Below are 17,773 nucleotides of genomic sequence, written 5' to 3'. Positions count from 1 at the left end.
ATTGTCAGCTGTTTTCCCATCCTTTGCTTGTCTTCTACTCCATCCCAATTGCCATTCCCCTTTATCCTGCCACTCCATACCCTTGTCCAAAATCCCTCTCCAGCATTTGTCAGAAGGGATCCCACATTTCAGGAGTGCTTCAGCCACTGGAGTGCATTGATGCTGAGCAGGAGACCACTGTGCCTTGAGGAGTTATGGTGCACCTACGAGCTGAGCACACCCATGCCCTGTGCTGGGCTGTGCTGGACAACTGAGCACGTTCCAGGCTGGGCTGTGCCACACACATCCCTTGCCCATGGGAAAAGCTCAGCAGGCTATTGCAGCCCATGGCAGCTCCCACTCAAGCACAGCAGATGAACCACCTGTGTGGCCCTGCCTGTTTTTAACAGTGCAGCAAGGAGTCCTTGTGAGAACACCCTTGACAGCTGTTTTCTTGGAAGGAAATTATATAATGAATGACCAAAAGGGAGAACTTCCCTCCCTGGCTTGGATCTGCTCTGAGACATGGGAGAAATCTGCCCAGAGTCTGTCTGATGCTGCACAAATGTGCATGCCCATCATCTGGAGGGATGTTTTATTTACTCACTAGGTACTCTCTTTATCCTGCCTTATTCAGTGCTGGTTTGTTCAGAGAGTTGTTTTTGGGCTTTTCCAGGTGAGAACCACCTTGCTGTCAGCTCTCTCTGGGGCAGAACAGAGGTGTGGGGAGGACACTGACCCTCCCAAGGGCTCGGGATACACGGGGTGGTGATGGAGGGATTCGGATTCAAAGGGGCCAGAAGGGCAGCAGTGGCTGGGGGGCAAGAAACCAAGGCACAAAACCCCGCAGCTCTGCTCAGCCTGGACTCGCTCTGCGTGCCAAATGCTCCCTCCTGTGCATTGCTGTCCCTTGCCACGGTTTGTCCTCTCGGGACACAGGCACCAGTCCCAGCCAGGATGTCCCGGCCCGTGCCTGGACCACTCTGCACTCATTGGCCAGCCCTGTGCCTAGCAACGGCCAATCCTGACAGTCTACTTGCTGGCTACTGGGTAGGAAAATGCTGGGATTCCTCCCTCCCACCCCCCCAGCCTCCAGCATTGATCATTTCTGGCTCCAAAGGAAGCCTCTGGCACAAGCACAGGGACACACACACACACACACACACACACTTACTTCCCTGAGGCCCCTGCTCCCAGAGAGGAGCATCCCAGGGCCGCCCCCGCATCATCTCATGCTGCAGCTTCTACTGCAGCGTGATGCGTCCCCAAGGCAGGTCCCAGATGGGAACACAGATGTGGGGGAAGAGAGGAGAGGAGAGGAATAGCTGCATCCACCTACAGCTCTGCACAGAGCCTCGTGGTTGTTACACCTTGCCCAGAGGCTGCAGCTGGGACTTCACCCTCTCGTGTTGTGCATCAGGGGTAACCACCAGTCCCACCAGCCAGGGCTTTCCCAGCTGCAACACACAGGCTTTGAAATGAGCCCCGCTTCCCCTGAACCAAAAATATGGGAAAACCATGTGGCTGCAAACCCTTGTGCCCAGAAACAAAATAACTGAGGTTTCCCTTGTCACTCCTTCAGATGGAAACTGCAGATGAAAGAGATGGAAATCCACAGGAAGGAACATGGGGAAAGGAATTCCCTCTGACTCTCCCCACTTTATGAGGCCAGTGCTGGAACATCAGTCCTGACTGCAACTGAAACCTGAAGCTCCTCAGATCTGAGGCTTAAAAATTTCTTTAAACTCTTTGCTTCTTTGCAAGGGGTTAAAGTGTTGCACATGTAGGGGCTGACCTCATGCACAAGGTAAGGAAGGAGAGACTGGGACAAACTGGTGTTCTTCTAAATGCTGGATAACCTCCCTTTTTAGCTCTGGTAAGAGTTGAAATTCATGAAAACACAATAAGGATCCTGTCAGGAGCTGGCAAGCCACCCTTTAGCCATGGGGTTTGTGGTTGTGGCCCAGTCACCTGGACACCTCTCCTTAAGAGTGGTGTACACCCTGCACCTCAACTCCAAGGGAAGGGACGGGGCAGGGAAGGGCTGGAGTGGGACAGGCTGGCAGACCATCAGTGCAGCACCCCCCCGGGAAAGTTCCTGGAAAGCTGCTTCTTCACAAGGGCATTTCTCAAAAAGCATGGAAAGTATTCTGGATTTCATCTCACAGCAGTCAGATAAAAGTGGGGAGGAGCTCAGGAGGCAGCTGGTGATGGGAGTGAGCACATCCCTCTTGGCATGTCAGTCTGACAGACGGGCACAAAACAGCTCCAGCATGGTCATGGGAAGGACATGAGGAGGGGTTTGTTCCCCTGCCGGGCTGCAGAGCCATCAGCAGCCCCCTGTGTAGGTGTGGTGGGCAGCACGAGGGTGAGCAAGGCACCAGGCACTGGTGCTGCTGAACGGGGCCTGCTGGGGCAGGGACACAAGTCAGCTCCAACATCGACCCTCAAAACCATCATGGGAATGGTGAATTCAGGCTTGGGACCCTCCATTCTGCCACACTTGCAGAGCCCCATGACACAGCCCTGGGGAACACAATGCCACAAAACCCTGGGACAGCCTGCTGGCACCTCCAGACCCTCCTTCAGGTGACAGCACCAAGCCATGGAGCAAAGGCCAAGGTCAGAGCTCCAAGGTCCCACACTGTGCAAGGCTTGGCCATGGTTTTCCCTGCCAGGTCCTCACAGGGATGTATGAGCCTGGAAGGACACAGCCACTGGGATGCAGCCCTCAACACACCCAGATCTGGGCTAAAGGTCCCCTGGGATGCACCAGCATGTGGGGAAGCCTGGGAGGACTGACAGGGGGTCAGCAAGAGTGAAGCAGAGCAGAGGACCCCAGGCTAGGTCTGCCTGTCAGGAGACTGCAGAGATGAGGGTGTTCTGCAGTGCTCAGACCTAAACTGAGGCTTTGACTCCCTTCCCTCCACATGCCAGGTGGGATGGGGGATCTCACCGGGGCATTTGCTGTAATGAGTCCAGCTCCAGCAGTTAAAGCTAGAGTTCACCTCAGGCACCTGCCTAATCCTTGTGTAATTCAGTCAGACAACTGGTGGTAACTCTTCAGGCCCTGGTGTTGCTGCTCTCGGATCTCACAGCCGCGGCCGCTCCGCTGACAGGCGTCCCAGGCTCCCCGAAGCGTCTGTCGTCTTATTAGCAGAGCCTCCACTTGGGATTTATCTTCCATCCAGAATTTAAGCTGAATTTATGTATTAACTAAAGACTATTAATGCCAAAAATAAGCGGAATGCCACTTGCTCAGCAACACAGGCCTTACGAGAAACCACGTGGCACAGCCAACCCACCCAATCGCAACCCCAGGGAGGCTTTTTATAGACACCCACGTCTGATGGAGTGCAAGCTCTGCTCTGCAAGCATCTGATTGCAGGGGGAGGGGAGGGAAATATCCCCGCATCCATGGGCAGGAGGCACGGTTCCCTTGCCTCTGCCGGCTGGGTAAGCAGCCAGGTGGAACCAGAAAAGGTTTGGGAACAGGTTGTGGCAAAGCTGCCTCATTTCCCTGCCATAAACACCCGCGCACGCTGCAGGCAGCTTCTGACACACAGAACACGCTGCTGGGTGCCTCAGTGCACCATCTCAGCATCAAGGGTCCTCCACTTCCCTCGGAGCAAGACTGCTCAAGGGAGAGAAAAGGTCACCCGACACTGTAGAGCTCCAGCTGATGGTGGCTTCTGTTCCCCAGGTTGCCCCAGGGTATTTTTGCCTTTGAGCACGTCTCACCCTGAAGCACAGAGCTGTCTCAGCTACCAGCAGAGTGACACTGATGAGACTCTGAAGGCTTCTCCAAGGACTCTGATCTCCACTGAGAGGGATGCGAAGCCAAAGCAGCAGCCACAGTTCTGCCAACAGCCCCAAGGAGCTCACACTGCAGCACCGAGGCACAGAAGGGTCAGTGGCAGGGGAGGGCAGCCCTCGTGCACTGAGACACCACAGCCACCTTCCTGGCATGGCCTCTCCCCTCCCACTTCTCCCTCTCCAGCTCCTCTCTGAAGCATCCAGCACCTTTTGCCAAGCCAGACTCAGCTGCTGAGTGCGGGATGGCCATGGCCAGTGTGGGTTTGCTGGCCTGGCAGCTCCCCAAAGCACTTCCCCTGTGTTGGGCTGGGAAGGGCTGCTTTGGCCACAACACAGCATAGGGCACACACAGCCCGTGGCCCAGGGCCTGGGCCTTAGGAACATCTGGGGAAACAGCTCACAGGCTGGCAATGGTGGTCAGCAGGGCACAGCCCCTGTGCACAAACCTCCTGGGCCCAGCAGCTGCTCACAGAGGTCTGAGCAGCAGCTTTAGGCTGGGCAAGGCTCCTCTGTCCTGCTCGTCCCAGAACACGGTGCATGGGCAGAAGCATCGCTGTGCTCACAGTCCCACCATGAGAAGAACCACAGAATTGCCATGGTTGGAAAAGAGCTCTAAGACCATCAGGTTCAACCCTTAACCCAGCACCACCGTGTTCACCACTGAACCGCATTCCCAGGTGCCACACCCATGCATTTTTTAAACGTTTCCAAGGATGATGACTCCACCGCTGTCCTGAGCAGCCTGTTTCCATGCCTGACCTTCCTTTCAGCGAAGAAATTCTCCCCAATACCCAATTTAAACTTCCCATGGCACACCTTGAGGCCGCTTGTTACCTGGGAGAAGAGACCAACCCCCAACGCCCCCCAGCTCCACCCCTCCTGTCAGGGATTTGCAGAGAGCAAGAAGGTCCTCCCTGAGCCTCCTTTTCTCCTGACTGAGCCCCCACAGCTCACTCAGCTGCTTTTGGAAAAGGAAAGAAGGAGCTTTCCAGGAACTTGTGGGAAATATCCTCCAAAAAATCGGTCTAAATGGAAAAAAAGGTCATTGAAACACCTTCACATTTTCAAACAGGGTGCAGATTCAGAGAACACTGCAGAAAAAGGCACTGAAGCCATCCTTCAAAACATGTTAGGGTTTTCTTCACTCAGCTGCAATTATCATTCTGAAAGCTGAGGATGCACGATGGAAAAGAGTGTGTGTGGGCGGGAGAGAAGGGGGAAAAGAGAAAGACAACAGCAGCATGGAAGGAAATTCAACACTGCCAAATGAAAGCCACCGTGACAGGCAGAATTTACTTCCTTGCAGAAGGGTTTCCCGTGTCATCCGTTACAGAGAGAAAGAGAAAAAAATCCATTATTTTGAAGAATATCATCCATGAAAATAAGAATTCAAGGAGGGTTCCCCTCAGGTGCAGCAGCCTGAAGATGAGCCCCCTTTCTGCTGTTCCCCCACTCTCCAACAGAAGATGAGTTCAACATAAAACTGCTCCAGATAAAATCCTGTTCCCAGCCTCACTTGCTGGCAGGTGTGTGTCTGCTACAGCAAACATCTCCAAACCTCCAGGCCCCACTGCTGGGCAGGTTTCTGCCCCAGGGACACGGATGTGTGTTCCACAGGCTCCACACTGATCTGATAATTCTCCTGGGAACACCACACGCCCAGTTCAACTTAGTGTTTAGCAGGAGATGCCCAGTGCGTGGTCCTCCCACGCATGCACTGCCCACCCCTGTGACCACTCGTCCCTCCTCCAGCCTGGCTGCAGGTGCTCTGTGCCTGCAGCTGTGCCATGGCACCAGGTTTTGCCTCTGGTGGCAGCAGGCAGCAGAGCTGGCAGAGTGGGACATGGCTGGCCCTGCTCCTCACACCCCAGCCCAAAGGAGAGCTCCACTACTGGCTCTGCCCACGCTGCTGGGATCTCTGGAAAGGCCCCTGGACTGACCCATTTCATACTGGAACGAGACACCTTGGGCTCTGCAGCCTCCTTGGGCCAGAATCAGAGCTCAGCTGTGCTGCACTCCAGGTCAGGTTTAATGTGACACCCCACAAGCCCAGGAAGGGAAGCACCAAGGGCTGGATTGCCTGCCCAGGGGAGGAGGGGGCTAGTGCTGCTCTCCTGGCTCTGGGACACAGCCCGAGGGGTGGGAAATTCCCTGAAGGCCGAATGATGGGAAAGGACACTGAGTTACAGAAGAGATGATGGGAAAAGGACCTCATCCATGCAGCCCCTCCCAGCAGGTTCACACGAGGCTTTCAGTAAGTCTTGTGCAACATGAGGAAACATCCCAGCTGGAGAAGAGCTCTATCCACAAGGCCTCAGCATCCCTCTTCCCAGTCACAAGACCTGCAGGCATCTATGCAGGGGCAAGGACAGAGTGACCTCTCCCAGAGGTGCCACCCTGCTCCAGAGCACACACAGCACACACCTCCCCGGCATCCAGAGCAGAGCAGAGCACCAGCCCCCTCTCCCAGCTCAGAGCTCTCTGGTGCCATGGCTTGAGGAGCCTCCTCCAGCCCCAGGAGCTCCTGCTGGCAGCAGCAAACTTGCAGCCAACATCCAACATGGACAACAGGCAACTGTCAGCATCAGCCCGTGAGGGAAAACCCCAGCCATTATCCCAGCAGGAAGGTTTCAAAAGGTCACAGCTTCCCAGTGCACCTTCCAGCGTGCCCATCTGCCCTTCTGAAGCCAGAACCTTCTTCATGTAAGTATGGTTTGGGAGTTACCAGCTCCTCTTCTGGATGCTTTAACATCTAAATATGATGTTTGCTGGTCTCATCGCCCGTCAGCCAGTGTCAAACTTCACCACAGGAAGGCATTTCCTCTCCTTGCTCAAAGCAACATCCGGAGCCTCCTTCCTGCAGGAGCAGTGATTTTATTCCCTGTCACCTGTCTGGTTGCAGTGACGTCATGTGTGTTCTTGGCACGCTCAGCTGTTTTCTCCACAGGTGTATCACACTGCAGGCAGGATTCCCTCCGCTTCCTCGCACCTGTGCTGTCCTGCTGTGACAGCTCGGGGCTCCCTGCCCCTGCCCTGACGACACGGAGCAGAAGGTGATCCAGCCTGCAGTGCTTGGGAAGGAAGGAGAGGCCGGGAGCCGTCTGCAACCCGAGGCAGGAGGGCCCCTGGATTCGCTGGCTCAGCACGGGCGCACAGTGCACTTGTCTGTCCTCTCCCTGGGAAGAGCCTGCTGAAGAAAACCCTTGCCTGGATGGGTTTGGATCACCTGTCAGGGACACTGACACGTGGCATCCCAGAGGACTGGGGAATGGGTGCTGCTGGCAGCTCTAAGGGTCATTTCAAGCCACAAAACACAGCCCTGATCTCTCAGCTCCGTGCAGCAGCTACAGAAGTTCTCAGGCATCAGCAGAGCAGCCGCTCCGCCTGCCTCACCCGAGCATCCTTCATCACAGCGAGCACCACAGAGCTGCTCAGCCCTCCAGCAGCTTGGGAAATCCTCTCTCCACACCATCATACAGCATCAAGTGCCCTCGGGGATCCGTGCTTGCTGCCAGTACTCCCAGCTAGTGCTGAGCACCAGGAAAACAGCCTGCATGCCAGAAGCCTGCATGTCACCAGGAATGGACTGACAGAAATCGTCTCCTCACACGTCACAGCTCCCCCACACAGATGGAGTGTGCTGCTGCAGATCAGAGGCAGGGCTGGGCACCGCGAGTTTCTGTCCTTGCGGATCTAACAGCTCTGCTGGGAGCTGAGCTGGGCCGGGAAACATCCCGAACGAGGTGGCCACCCAAGGAGAGACAACACTCTGCTGGCTGATACTTTGCACGTCTCTTGCAGACCCTTTTCAGGGACAAGGCAGGTGGCCTCCAACCCCAAACACCAACTCAGATGCTCCCAAGTGCACAGAGAACCCCTGCAGGGTCTGCTTCCTTTATAGCCAGGTCTGCCAGCCCCACAGAGCAGCAGCTGGCAGAGGGACAGCCCTGCACCAGGACAGTTCTGAGGTGCATCAGTGACCAGCGCTGGAGGGAGGGGAGGGTTTTGTTTCCATTTCTGGTGATTTCTGGTACTGACACACTTTTGGGAACCCAGCACACCACCAGTTTCTGCCTGCTCCCTAGAAGAACATACAAAGCAGCATCTTTCCTGCTTGTCAGGCAGGGAATCACAGCGTGGGGATGCCAAGAAGCTTTCCTGTGATCAGTGGCACAGATGGGACCTGAACCAAGTCTCCAAGCACAGCCCTCTTGCCTGCCTTGGCTCTCTTCAGAGCACAAAGCCACACAAACACCCCTGGCTGCAGAGTGTGGCCAGCACCCCCACCCTGAGAGCAGCCCCCACCCAGAACATCCCTACGCTGAACGGGCTGGATGTGCCACAAAGCTCCTTCTCATGGTCCAGGTGATGGAGATCAGGCTGCACTGAGAAATTACTGATCACAGCACGCCTCTCCTGGGGCTAACGCCCAGCACCGCCTCAGCACCCAGTGCAGCCCATCCCTTCTAGCATCGAGGTATTTGGGGAGCTGCAGAATCAGCAGCTGCACCCCAACCCTGCTGTACATGCAGGCATGGCCTCAGAGACCCTTTGATCCTTCCCCTCCGTGCCCCACAGCACCCTGCAGTGAGGCTCTGTGTGTCAGAAGGACCTTTGGGTGACCCCCTGCCTGCTGCCTCCCATCAGCACCACAGTTCTGTACATATAGAAAAAATCCTAATCCCATCCAAACCATCCTACATCCACTGCTATATCCTACCCAATGTTCAAAACCCTCAAGGCTTTTTCCAGAATCTCAGCTGCATCTGAGCCTCCCAAATCCACTAGAAGACCTGACCTCTACTAGGTTTTCCCCTCCTTCCCTGTAATCCTACTTGGGCATCATCCGGCCTGTGGGTTCTGCAGCATTTGCCAGAGCTTGCAGTTGCTGAAAGTCCAAGGAAGAATGACAGCCATCCCACAAACCAACAGCCATCCAGCCTCTTGTGTCCCCCACACCAGGAGGACCAGCTTAAATCACCAACCTAGGCAGAAAGTGCCAGAGCAGAGCAATCCTGGTGTACCCCAGACCTCCACCCCAGCTGCAGCCCCATTTACTGACACCAAGGCATGTTCTGGGAATGCTCAAGGTCAGGGCATCACTGGGAACACTCATTTGATGTTTGCCCATCAGCAGGGCTGAGAGTGTTGCTGTTGGAATGGGCCTCCTCCTGCTGCACACAGAGAGTGCCAAGACAAGCCAGGAGCTGCAGGAAGGACCTGGCAGGGAAACTCCTCCAGCTCCTTCTTGCTGCCTCAGCTCTGCATATTTGGGGATGTATCTGTGAGATTCAGGCTTTCCAGTTCTGTAAGAAAGTGTCTCTAGGTAGTCTCAAAGTTGTCCATGCCAGATCCTCCAAGGACAGAAATTTCTTCTTTCCAACCCAGGCAAGCAGTGAGTGTCCCATCACCCCATGAGAGGAGTCCCTGATGTTCCCCAGATCCCACCAGCCTCAGCAGGCAGCTCCCCATGGAGTCCAGGGCTGGGGCTGAGCCAGCCTGGCAGCCAGGATGGGAAGACAGATCCTTCTCCCAGCAGAGATACAGGGAGAAGGTGGCTGAGACCCCACTGGCAGAGGATCTTCCCAGGGATGCTGGTGACTTCAGCTGGACTCCCAGCACGTGCCAGCCTGGCTGAAGGCTGAGAGCAGCCATGGGGAGACTCAGCCAAACACAACCATGCTCCTTTTCTCCTCTGCACCAAGACACATGGAAGGGCAGCTGAGGAGGACTGGAGGGGTGGGAGAGGAACACCTACAGCAGCAGGTCCAGACAAGGGCCAGGAGCATTCACTCCTACCCTTGCTGTTATTACCATCCCATGGACCCCTGTGGAAGATCCGACCCCCAGGCAAGGCATCCTGACCTATGGCGCTTGCTCCCTGTCACACTCCCAGGGCTAATGAGTGTTTTTGCTAATCACACACCCACACACCTCTGCACGACGGCAAAGGCCACATCCCATTGGCACAGGCTGGCAGAAAAGGCCGTGCCTGATGCTGACGTCCCCTTGGCTTGCCCCAAGGCTGCCCACCCCGAGCAGCGGGAGCGGCCGGTGCGGCAGCGGGAGCCAGGGTCCGGCGGGGACAGGCTCCGGCCAGGGCAGCAGCCAGGGCTCGTGCGTCGCTGCCAACTTTGAGGCAGCCCAGAAAACAGACCTAATTCCAGTCCCTACCCTCCTGCCAAGCCATCTGCCTGCCCTGAGACCACCGAGAGGCTCCTGAGCAGCGTTCCGTCATTACCGAGCCATTACAGAAAGAGGACGAGCAGTGATTGATTATAATGAATGCAAATACCTGCCTTCCGACCCCACATTGGCAGGACCTGACTAGCTCTCCCACTAAGTAGTACAGTGTGTCCTTCCACAGGCTCTGCAAAGCATTCCCATCCTCCTCAGCCTTTCCACAAGCCATCAGGCACAGCACTGCCCATCTAGACCTGCCCTAGAAAACCATCACATCCAAGATCTGCTTTCCATCAGCCCTGGGGCTCTGCTCTCACCCGCAGATCCTACAGGCTCATTTCCAGCACCTGAGCCCGTTGGGAAGGCTTTCCCAGAGTTCTCACCTTCATCAAGACAGCAAAGGACAGTTCCCCAACATCAGAACAGGGAGAGAGAGGGAGGAACAGGGTGGGAGCTGAGTGCTCTGTCACAAGTGTGACACATCTCTACTCATCAGGCACGTGTGTCCCATCGCAGAGAGGTGCTGTGCCCAGGGACAACAGCAGCCAGCTCTGCCCCAGAGGTCACCAAAAATGAAGTATTATTCCTGCAAAACCAGAACACATGCTACAGCCTGCAAGGATGAACTCAGTTACCCTCCAGAGACCAGCAAACAGTGACAGAAATACAGGGAAGGAAGGCACTGTCCTGCTGCAGGCAATGGGTGTGGGGCAGGTGGGAGGAACAGAGAGAGCCACTTTGGCCACCAACTGCAACAAAGAGAATTCAAGGACTGTCCAGGCCAGGGAGAGTTGCTGTGGGCAGAAGAACCTTGTCCCCAAGCTACAACATTCAAGATGCAAATCATGTGCTCCCCTCTAGGACCAATCTTCTGGGGTACCTTATGTTTTCCATCCTCCAGACTGGTCAGGGTCATATCCACGGTGGAGCTGGACCATGGGGATTCAACAAGAGCAGTTTTTACTAGCCCTTCAGCCCAGCCTTTGCAGCACACAGCCCAGCCCCAAGCTGCAGCAGCCAAGCTCTGGGAGCATGGTCATTCAGCAGAGAAAGAACAGCACGGTGATTCATCTTCCTTTTCATCTCTAGACTACCCTTGCCAGCTCAGTACTCTATCCCCAAAATTTTGGGCATCTGGCAGACCTCTCCACCACCCCCCAGGGCAGAGACGTTAAGTGCTGAGAGGTGCTGGGGTTCGACTGCTGCACACCCAATTCGGTAGGCAAGCAGACGCCTGGCTGCCAAAGTTTCCAGGGAGATGAGCTTCCTCCAGAGCCTCCCCTCGCCGCACGCATCCTCCGAGCCCCCGCCGAGGACACGCGTCCTCTGCCATCTGCACCGGACAGAGCCGCTCACAGCGCGGAGAGCGCCTCACCGGGGAGCGGGGCACAGCCTTCGCCTTCCAGCGGCACCGTTTGGGCACGACAGGGCGGTCCAGCACTTGGGGCGGGGGTGAACTCGCATCCTGGCAGCCTCCTCTGAGCAGCAGAGAGGGGCAGGATGTGCTGACAGCTCCGCTGCACCAGCCCAGCTCCCACCAGCGCCGGCAGCACTGACCAGGCTGCGCACAGGGCACGGAGCGGGCACGGGAGCGCCGACAGGAGCTGCCAGACAGCCCCGGCAGCTCCCGGCTCAGCGGAGGCACTTCCTCACCTCCCAGCACTTTGTCGCTCAGGCTCCTCTGCAGTGACAATTCCTCAGACGACCAGAGTCGCCCACGGGCTCGCAGCCTCCCAAACCTGCTGCCCCCACGGATCAGTCTCCGGGAGCTCCTCCTGGCCGAGTGCGTCACTCAGCTCTGTGCTTCTCCCTGCATCTGCACCATCGCCTGCCCTGGGCCAGCACAGCTGACCTGGGGAAGCCCAGGTGCCGTGCCAGGGCCAGCACAGCTCTCAGTTACACTCAGCAGCGTCACACATTGACTCAGGACAGGAATGGAGATGAGGCGGCTCCAGCAGCAGCATCCAGTGCCCCAAACCTGGCAGAGCAGCAGCCGCTCTGTAGGAGCCGTGTCACATGAGCAGGGGAACCGGCCACCCCCTCCAGTCTGCTGGGAGAGGCACCCTCAGCCCAGCAGCACGGTACCAAAACCCATCCCTTGTGGCACTTAGCAGCAGATTTTGGGGTGTGCCAAGTGCCTAAAGGCTCCAGGCCCTGGTGCCCATGGTGCACCTTACACAGCCCGAACGAAGCGGGGAGCTCAGCTGTGGTAGAGCATGGCTCCCTTTTTGCCTGGTGATGCAGTTTATTGCCTCTGTGCTCCCAAGCATGCACCAGTTTCTGATCCAGATCCAAACCCAAGTCAAGGTGTCGCCTGTGATTTAGAAAGGGCGTTCTGCCTCAGGGCCCATATCTAAGGGCTGTCAGCTGGTGGAGCACAAAGAGCCACCAGCAGCAGCTGGGGCCTGGGCTGGGCATGCAGCAGCCCTAGATAGAGAAATCAGCACTGCTGGGATCACACAGAAGCTGTTTTAGTCTCATCTTACTCATGGAGATCCTTGGGGAGATGCTTTATTTAGTCAAACATTTCTGAAAGGGGGACTGAGAAACTAGCCAGGCTTTGCTCCACACATGGCACATGTCTGAGAGGGAAAATCTCTGTTGTGTCAGGCACCACTGAAGTCACTTGGACCTGCAGCTTCGACAGAGCAAAGTTCCAGTTGCCAGTTCCTGGATGGCTCATTTGAGGGACAAAGAGCTGACCTGGCCATGAGGACCCAGCCACCCCAGGTCCACTCCAGACTAAATCCTGTATGAGAGGATTTAAGAGAGCGCCCAGAATTGAGCCACCCTTGCGAGAGGTCAAAGCTGTGTGCAGCACAATGACCATTCCCCATCTGCAGAAACTCAAGGCAAGAAGGAAACAAGTTTTTGCTTTTCTGCAAACCCAAGGAAGTGTGATTTTCTGAAGGTGGTGAGAAATAGTTTCAGACAGCTCTAATTAGCAAGGTGGTGTGTGAGAAAATCCAGCTTTACTGCTCTGTGCTCCACAGCTGTCCTGGGATGAAGGCAGAGTACCATCACCAGCAGCTGGAGCCCACCCACACCCCTCCCCTGTGCCTGCCTGGCTTCCAATGATCTGCAGGATAGTGAAGAGGGATATTTTTGCATGAGCTGCTGGTCCAAAGTTGCCTGTGCTATTTCAGGCAGCAACACCTACACTGTAATCCAAAGGGCTGTATTTTCCAGCGGGCACTTCAAAATCCGGCCTCCCTCCTCCCCTCACAGGCCAGCTGTAACCAACCTGGCTCCAGGATAAACATCTCCCAGCATTATGTGGCCACTGAGGCCAATGCCACTGCCTCAGCACCTTCCTGATTCCCACTGGGACCAAGACACCTTTGGACTGGAAATAAAATAAATACCTCATCTCACAAGAAGTACCAGCTACAACAACAGGTCCTCTGCCTGCAAATCCTCCCAGGGATCTGCCACCACCAGATTACCTGCCCAGGCTAAGCTAGCTAATCCTACAGGCGAGTGGCAGACCTCGTCCTGGAGCTCAGCAGCGTTTTCGGTGAGGTGCTTCAGGAGACGTACAAGCTCTAATTAAAGCTACTTTGCAACTCGCTGCATATGGAGGCAGGAAGACATTTGTTCCTCTGTGAAAGCAGAGATCAGAGCCTGGACAGGTTAAATCCCCACTCTCCTGTGTGCAAAATATCTGCACATAAATCTTTTGCACAAGTAGAGGGGACTCATACAGAGTGGGAAGCAGATGCTGACACAAGCTACCCCTAAAGACCAGGAAGGTGAGGACCACAAGCCCCATTCTGGATTCAGATCAGGAGTTGTTCCAGTGGGGATAATGCCACCAGCTCCTTCACCAGTGAGAGCCAGCACCATGTCTTGCACCTATTTCCTCCTCCTTGATCTGTGTGTGTAGGCACAGAGGAGATATGAGACCATCCAAAATTAAGGAGCTAGAAGATACAAAGAAAAGAGACAGGAGGAGAAGCAATAACAGGAATCGTTATATAACAGTATGAAAAAAAGCCAATAATACTCCCAGTGCAAAAGAGGTTTTAAGATGGACAAGTGGGTGGTGAGACCTGCAGGATGCCAGGCCCCAGGACCAGCTGCTCCCTGTGTGCCAGAGGGATGAAAACCATGGCTGGGCAGAGCTGCAGAGACTGCACCCCTCTGGGGTTTGCAGGTGGGGAAGATCCAACCTTCAGAGCCTGCCCAGCAGTGAGATGGCCAAAGTGAGAATCCCCCTCCCTGGATCTCTGCTCAGGGGGCACACAAGGAGCAGCCAGCTCAGACCCCACACACACCAGGCACGCAGACTGGCATTCCTGTTCTGTCCCCCACGTCCCAGGCCATCCTTCTCTCACCTCAGTCCTCCTGGCTCTGCTCAGAGAGGGGCTGGGTCCCATGCAGAGTCTCAGCACCCACTTTCTCTCCTCTAAGTGAGATGTGCAAACAGCAGAGACTGCTCCTTGGAGAGACACATGGATGCTCCCATCACACTCTAGTCCTGCATCGCATCCTGGACTTCGGCACGCAGCAAGAGCAGGAGACACACAGCATCTTAGCCGGTGAGAAGGGGATGAATCACTGGAAAACAGACCCAGGCACAGAGCCAGAGCAGGGAGAAGATGGTCCTGTGAGGCCTCCATCTTTGGGAGTGGGGGGATTGGAGTGATCAGAGCCACAAGGTCCTCCCTTCCCGCTCAGAAGTGACCCCAGCATCTGTCCCCCAGCTCTGTAACATCCCTCACACAGCTGCAGCCCAGCTGTCCCTCAGAGTGCTCCTCCTGCCTGGACATTCACCCCCTGCCAGCTCTGGAATTCTCACCACCCCCGTGAGCAGCAAGAATGGGAAATACCCCTGCACCCTTTTGGATCTCCCCTCCCAGCACAAACCACAGAGCAGGAAGGCAAACCGTGGTTTCCCAGTTTACATATCTTTCCAGCAGCTCGGGTGCTACAAATCAGAAGATCCTGCCAGGAAAGTCACCTTCAGAAGTAACCTCCCAGCTGGACCAAGAGCATGAAGTGCTCAGGGAACCACCAGTTCAGCAAGATGAGGCTCCCATTTCATCTTCATCACCAAAGCAAACCACAGCAATGACATTTCCCAACCACCAGATTTTATTTTTCCTTTGGAATCTGCCATCGAGCTCTGCTGAGACAAGGCACCCACCAATCTGCAGTGTCCCTCAGCCAGGGAGCCGAATCAGCCCATCAGAGCCACACAGAAACAAAAGCATCAGCTCCGAGGAGGTGTCACGACAGAATGACAACCCTTAACTTGTTGTTACATCAGCCCACACATTAACGCTTTGGGCCTGAGCCAGGATGCCACGGAGCAGCCTCCATTCCCCTTAAAGTCAAACCCTGCTGCTCAGAGATGCACAAGTTCAGAACCCTTTTTGATTAAAAAAAAAAAATAACCAAAAAACAAAAAGCAATAAAAGCCACGTACCTTTTGCAGTGTTTTCCCCTGACAATGAGACCACAGTCCTGAGAAATTCCCCCATTTACTTTCCTCTTGTCTCTACCACAGCTCTTTCACTAAATCCTCTCTGTCCACGATGGCCCATATACAGATGCACATGAAATTAGTGTCTCCCAAATTAGTTTTCTTGCACACAGTCCTAGCCCATTTTCCTCAACAACATATTATGATATGCAAGGTTCCACCTTTCTCCCAGGAAACGCAAGCTTCTAAATTTATCTTCTGGATAACTAAAAAAAGAGACAGGTCTAGCTTTCACAATGCGGGGTCAGCAGTCCCGAACGGCAGAGTATTTGCCCCAGAAACACCCAGTCAATACCACAACAACCACCACAGAGCAGTACACATATGGTCATTACAGAGCTAAGTATAACTTGACAAAGTACCTTGCTTTTAATGAGGCAAAAGGCCAATTAACCTGATGAGAATGCAGTGTACTGACATTGAGTGGGGAGCCTGGATTCCCTGGAGATACACCCTGTATATCCTCATAACACACCAAACACGAGGAATTCAAACCCTTGCTGAGGGCACGGCACGGCACTCAGAGCTCTCCGGGTTAACACCGTCCTTCTCCAGATTTTGTGACACAGTATCCAGCATTCAGGCTGGATGAAGGGCCAGCCGTGCATTTTTGTCAGCTCAGATCCAAACCCTGGGAAAATGCAGGCATTGTCCTCGCCCGGTCCCCACCGCCCAGCCCTTCGCAGGTGTTCACCTGCCAGAAGACAGCAAGGAAAATCCAGGCACAAAAGCAGGGACGCTCCGGCGGGCACTTCCCGTTGAAGTCATTTCATAACCGCGTTTCCAGAGGTGCTGGAAGAACAGCACAAGCCACCGCGAGAGAGCTGTGATCGGAGACATCGAAATGCGCGGAACGAACAAAAGAAAAAACAACTTCCCCCCCCGCGAGGCCGTTATTTTGGAAGACGCAAAACTTCCCGGCTCTTAGGGCACACCTGGAGCGCTGCCCCTGTCCCAGCTCTGCATCCCGGCCCCCTCCGCAGCAGGGAACGCGCCCGGGGCGGGGGTCGCGGCCGGAGTCACCGGAGCCCCCGCAGGCCGGCAGCTCTCCCGGCAGGGCTGCCACGGCCGAGGCCCCCGAGGGGAGAGGCACCGGGGCGCTGGGACCGCGCTGAGACCGAGGGCTCCCGCGCGGCATCACCGAGCGCCGGGCGGCCGCGGGCTGCGGGCGCTCCCCGCACCGGGCCCGGGTCTGCGCTGCTGGCGAGGCGCCGGGCCGGGGCTGCCGGACCTTGAGCCGGGCGAGCGAGGAGCCCCGGGGCCGGGGGATGGGGGGAGCGCGGCTGCGGCGGCCGGGCCGCGCGGAGCGCATCGTATCGTATCGTATCGTATCGTATCGTATCGTATCGTATCGTATCGTATCGCATCGCATCGCATCGCATCGCATCGCACCGCATCGCATCGCATCGCATCTCATTGCATCTCACTCGGTGCAGGCGCGGCTCCCGGGGCCCACCGGGGGCGAAGTGGGGGGATGATCGCCGGGCACCTGTCCCCCATAGGTCCCAGTGGTACGGACCTGTCGCCCCGCGGCTGCCCGGGACGCGGGCCAGCGCTCCCGCCGCCGCTCCGCCATCGCCCCCCGCCGCCGCTCCGCCATCGCCCCCCGCCGCCCCCCGCCGCCGCGGCGCGGCCCGTACCGCAGTCGGCGCAGAGGATCCGCGCCACGTCCCGCTTGAGGTTCTTGCCGCTGGTGTCGAGCGGAGCGAAGGCGGTGCGGAAGACGAGCGGCTCCTCGGTGGGCTCCAGGAAGAAGATGTAGCGGTGGTTGCGCTTCACTTTGAAGCAGGGCGCCTTGGAGCCCACGCTGATGAGCTGCTCCCGCTGCAGCCCCCCGCTGTTGAGGGGCCACAGGTCGAGCACTTTGACCAGGACACCCCCGGCGGGCCCGGCGCCGCGGCTGTCATTGCCGCCGGCGGGGGGGCCCACGGACTGCACCTTGCCCTCCAGCACCACCGCCGCCGTGTACGCCTGGTCCTGCACCGACTTGAGGCTGGGCGAGTAGCAGGCGAGGGAGACGCCGAAGAGCAGCATGGAGAAGCCGGGCGCCGGGTCGCGCCTCATGCCGCCGGCTGCCGCTCGCTGCCCGCCGGCCCTGCGGCGGCGGCCGGGCTGCGGGGCCGGGCTGCGGGGCTGCGGCGCGGCGGGCGCGGCGGGGCGGAGCGGAGCGGCGCGACGCGGGGCGGCACGGCACGGCACGGCACGGCACGGCACGGCACGGCACGGCGCGGGGCGGCACGGCGCGGGGCGGCACGGCACCGGCACGGCACGGAGCGGCACGGCAGGGCACGGCACCGGCACGGCCTG

The 17,773-nt window shown here is 56.8% G+C and overlaps 1 protein-coding gene across 2 annotated transcripts in view; it reads right to left on the bottom strand.

The window, feature by feature from the left end:
- NRG2 (neuregulin 2) overlaps positions 1–17,566 on the bottom strand; it is a 155,283-nt gene extending 137,717 nt beyond the window's left edge. For both annotated transcript variants that reach the window (XM_053990833.1, XM_053990834.1), the window contains exon 1: positions 17,107–17,566. In XM_053990833.1, coding sequence (XP_053846808.1) covers positions 17,107–17,530 — 424 coding nt within the window. In that variant the 5' untranslated portion in view covers positions 17,531–17,566. The remainder of the gene's footprint in view (positions 1–17,106) is intronic.
- Between the last annotated feature and the right edge of the window lie 207 nt (positions 17,567–17,773).

The sequence above is a fragment of the Vidua macroura genome, chromosome 15, assembly GCF_024509145.1.
Source record: "Vidua macroura isolate BioBank_ID:100142 chromosome 15, ASM2450914v1, whole genome shotgun sequence".
Lineage (NCBI taxonomy): Eukaryota > Metazoa > Chordata > Aves > Passeriformes > Viduidae > Vidua > Vidua macroura.
Note: the sequence above shows the minus strand (reverse complement) of the source record. Positions and strands in the feature narration are given on the sequence as shown.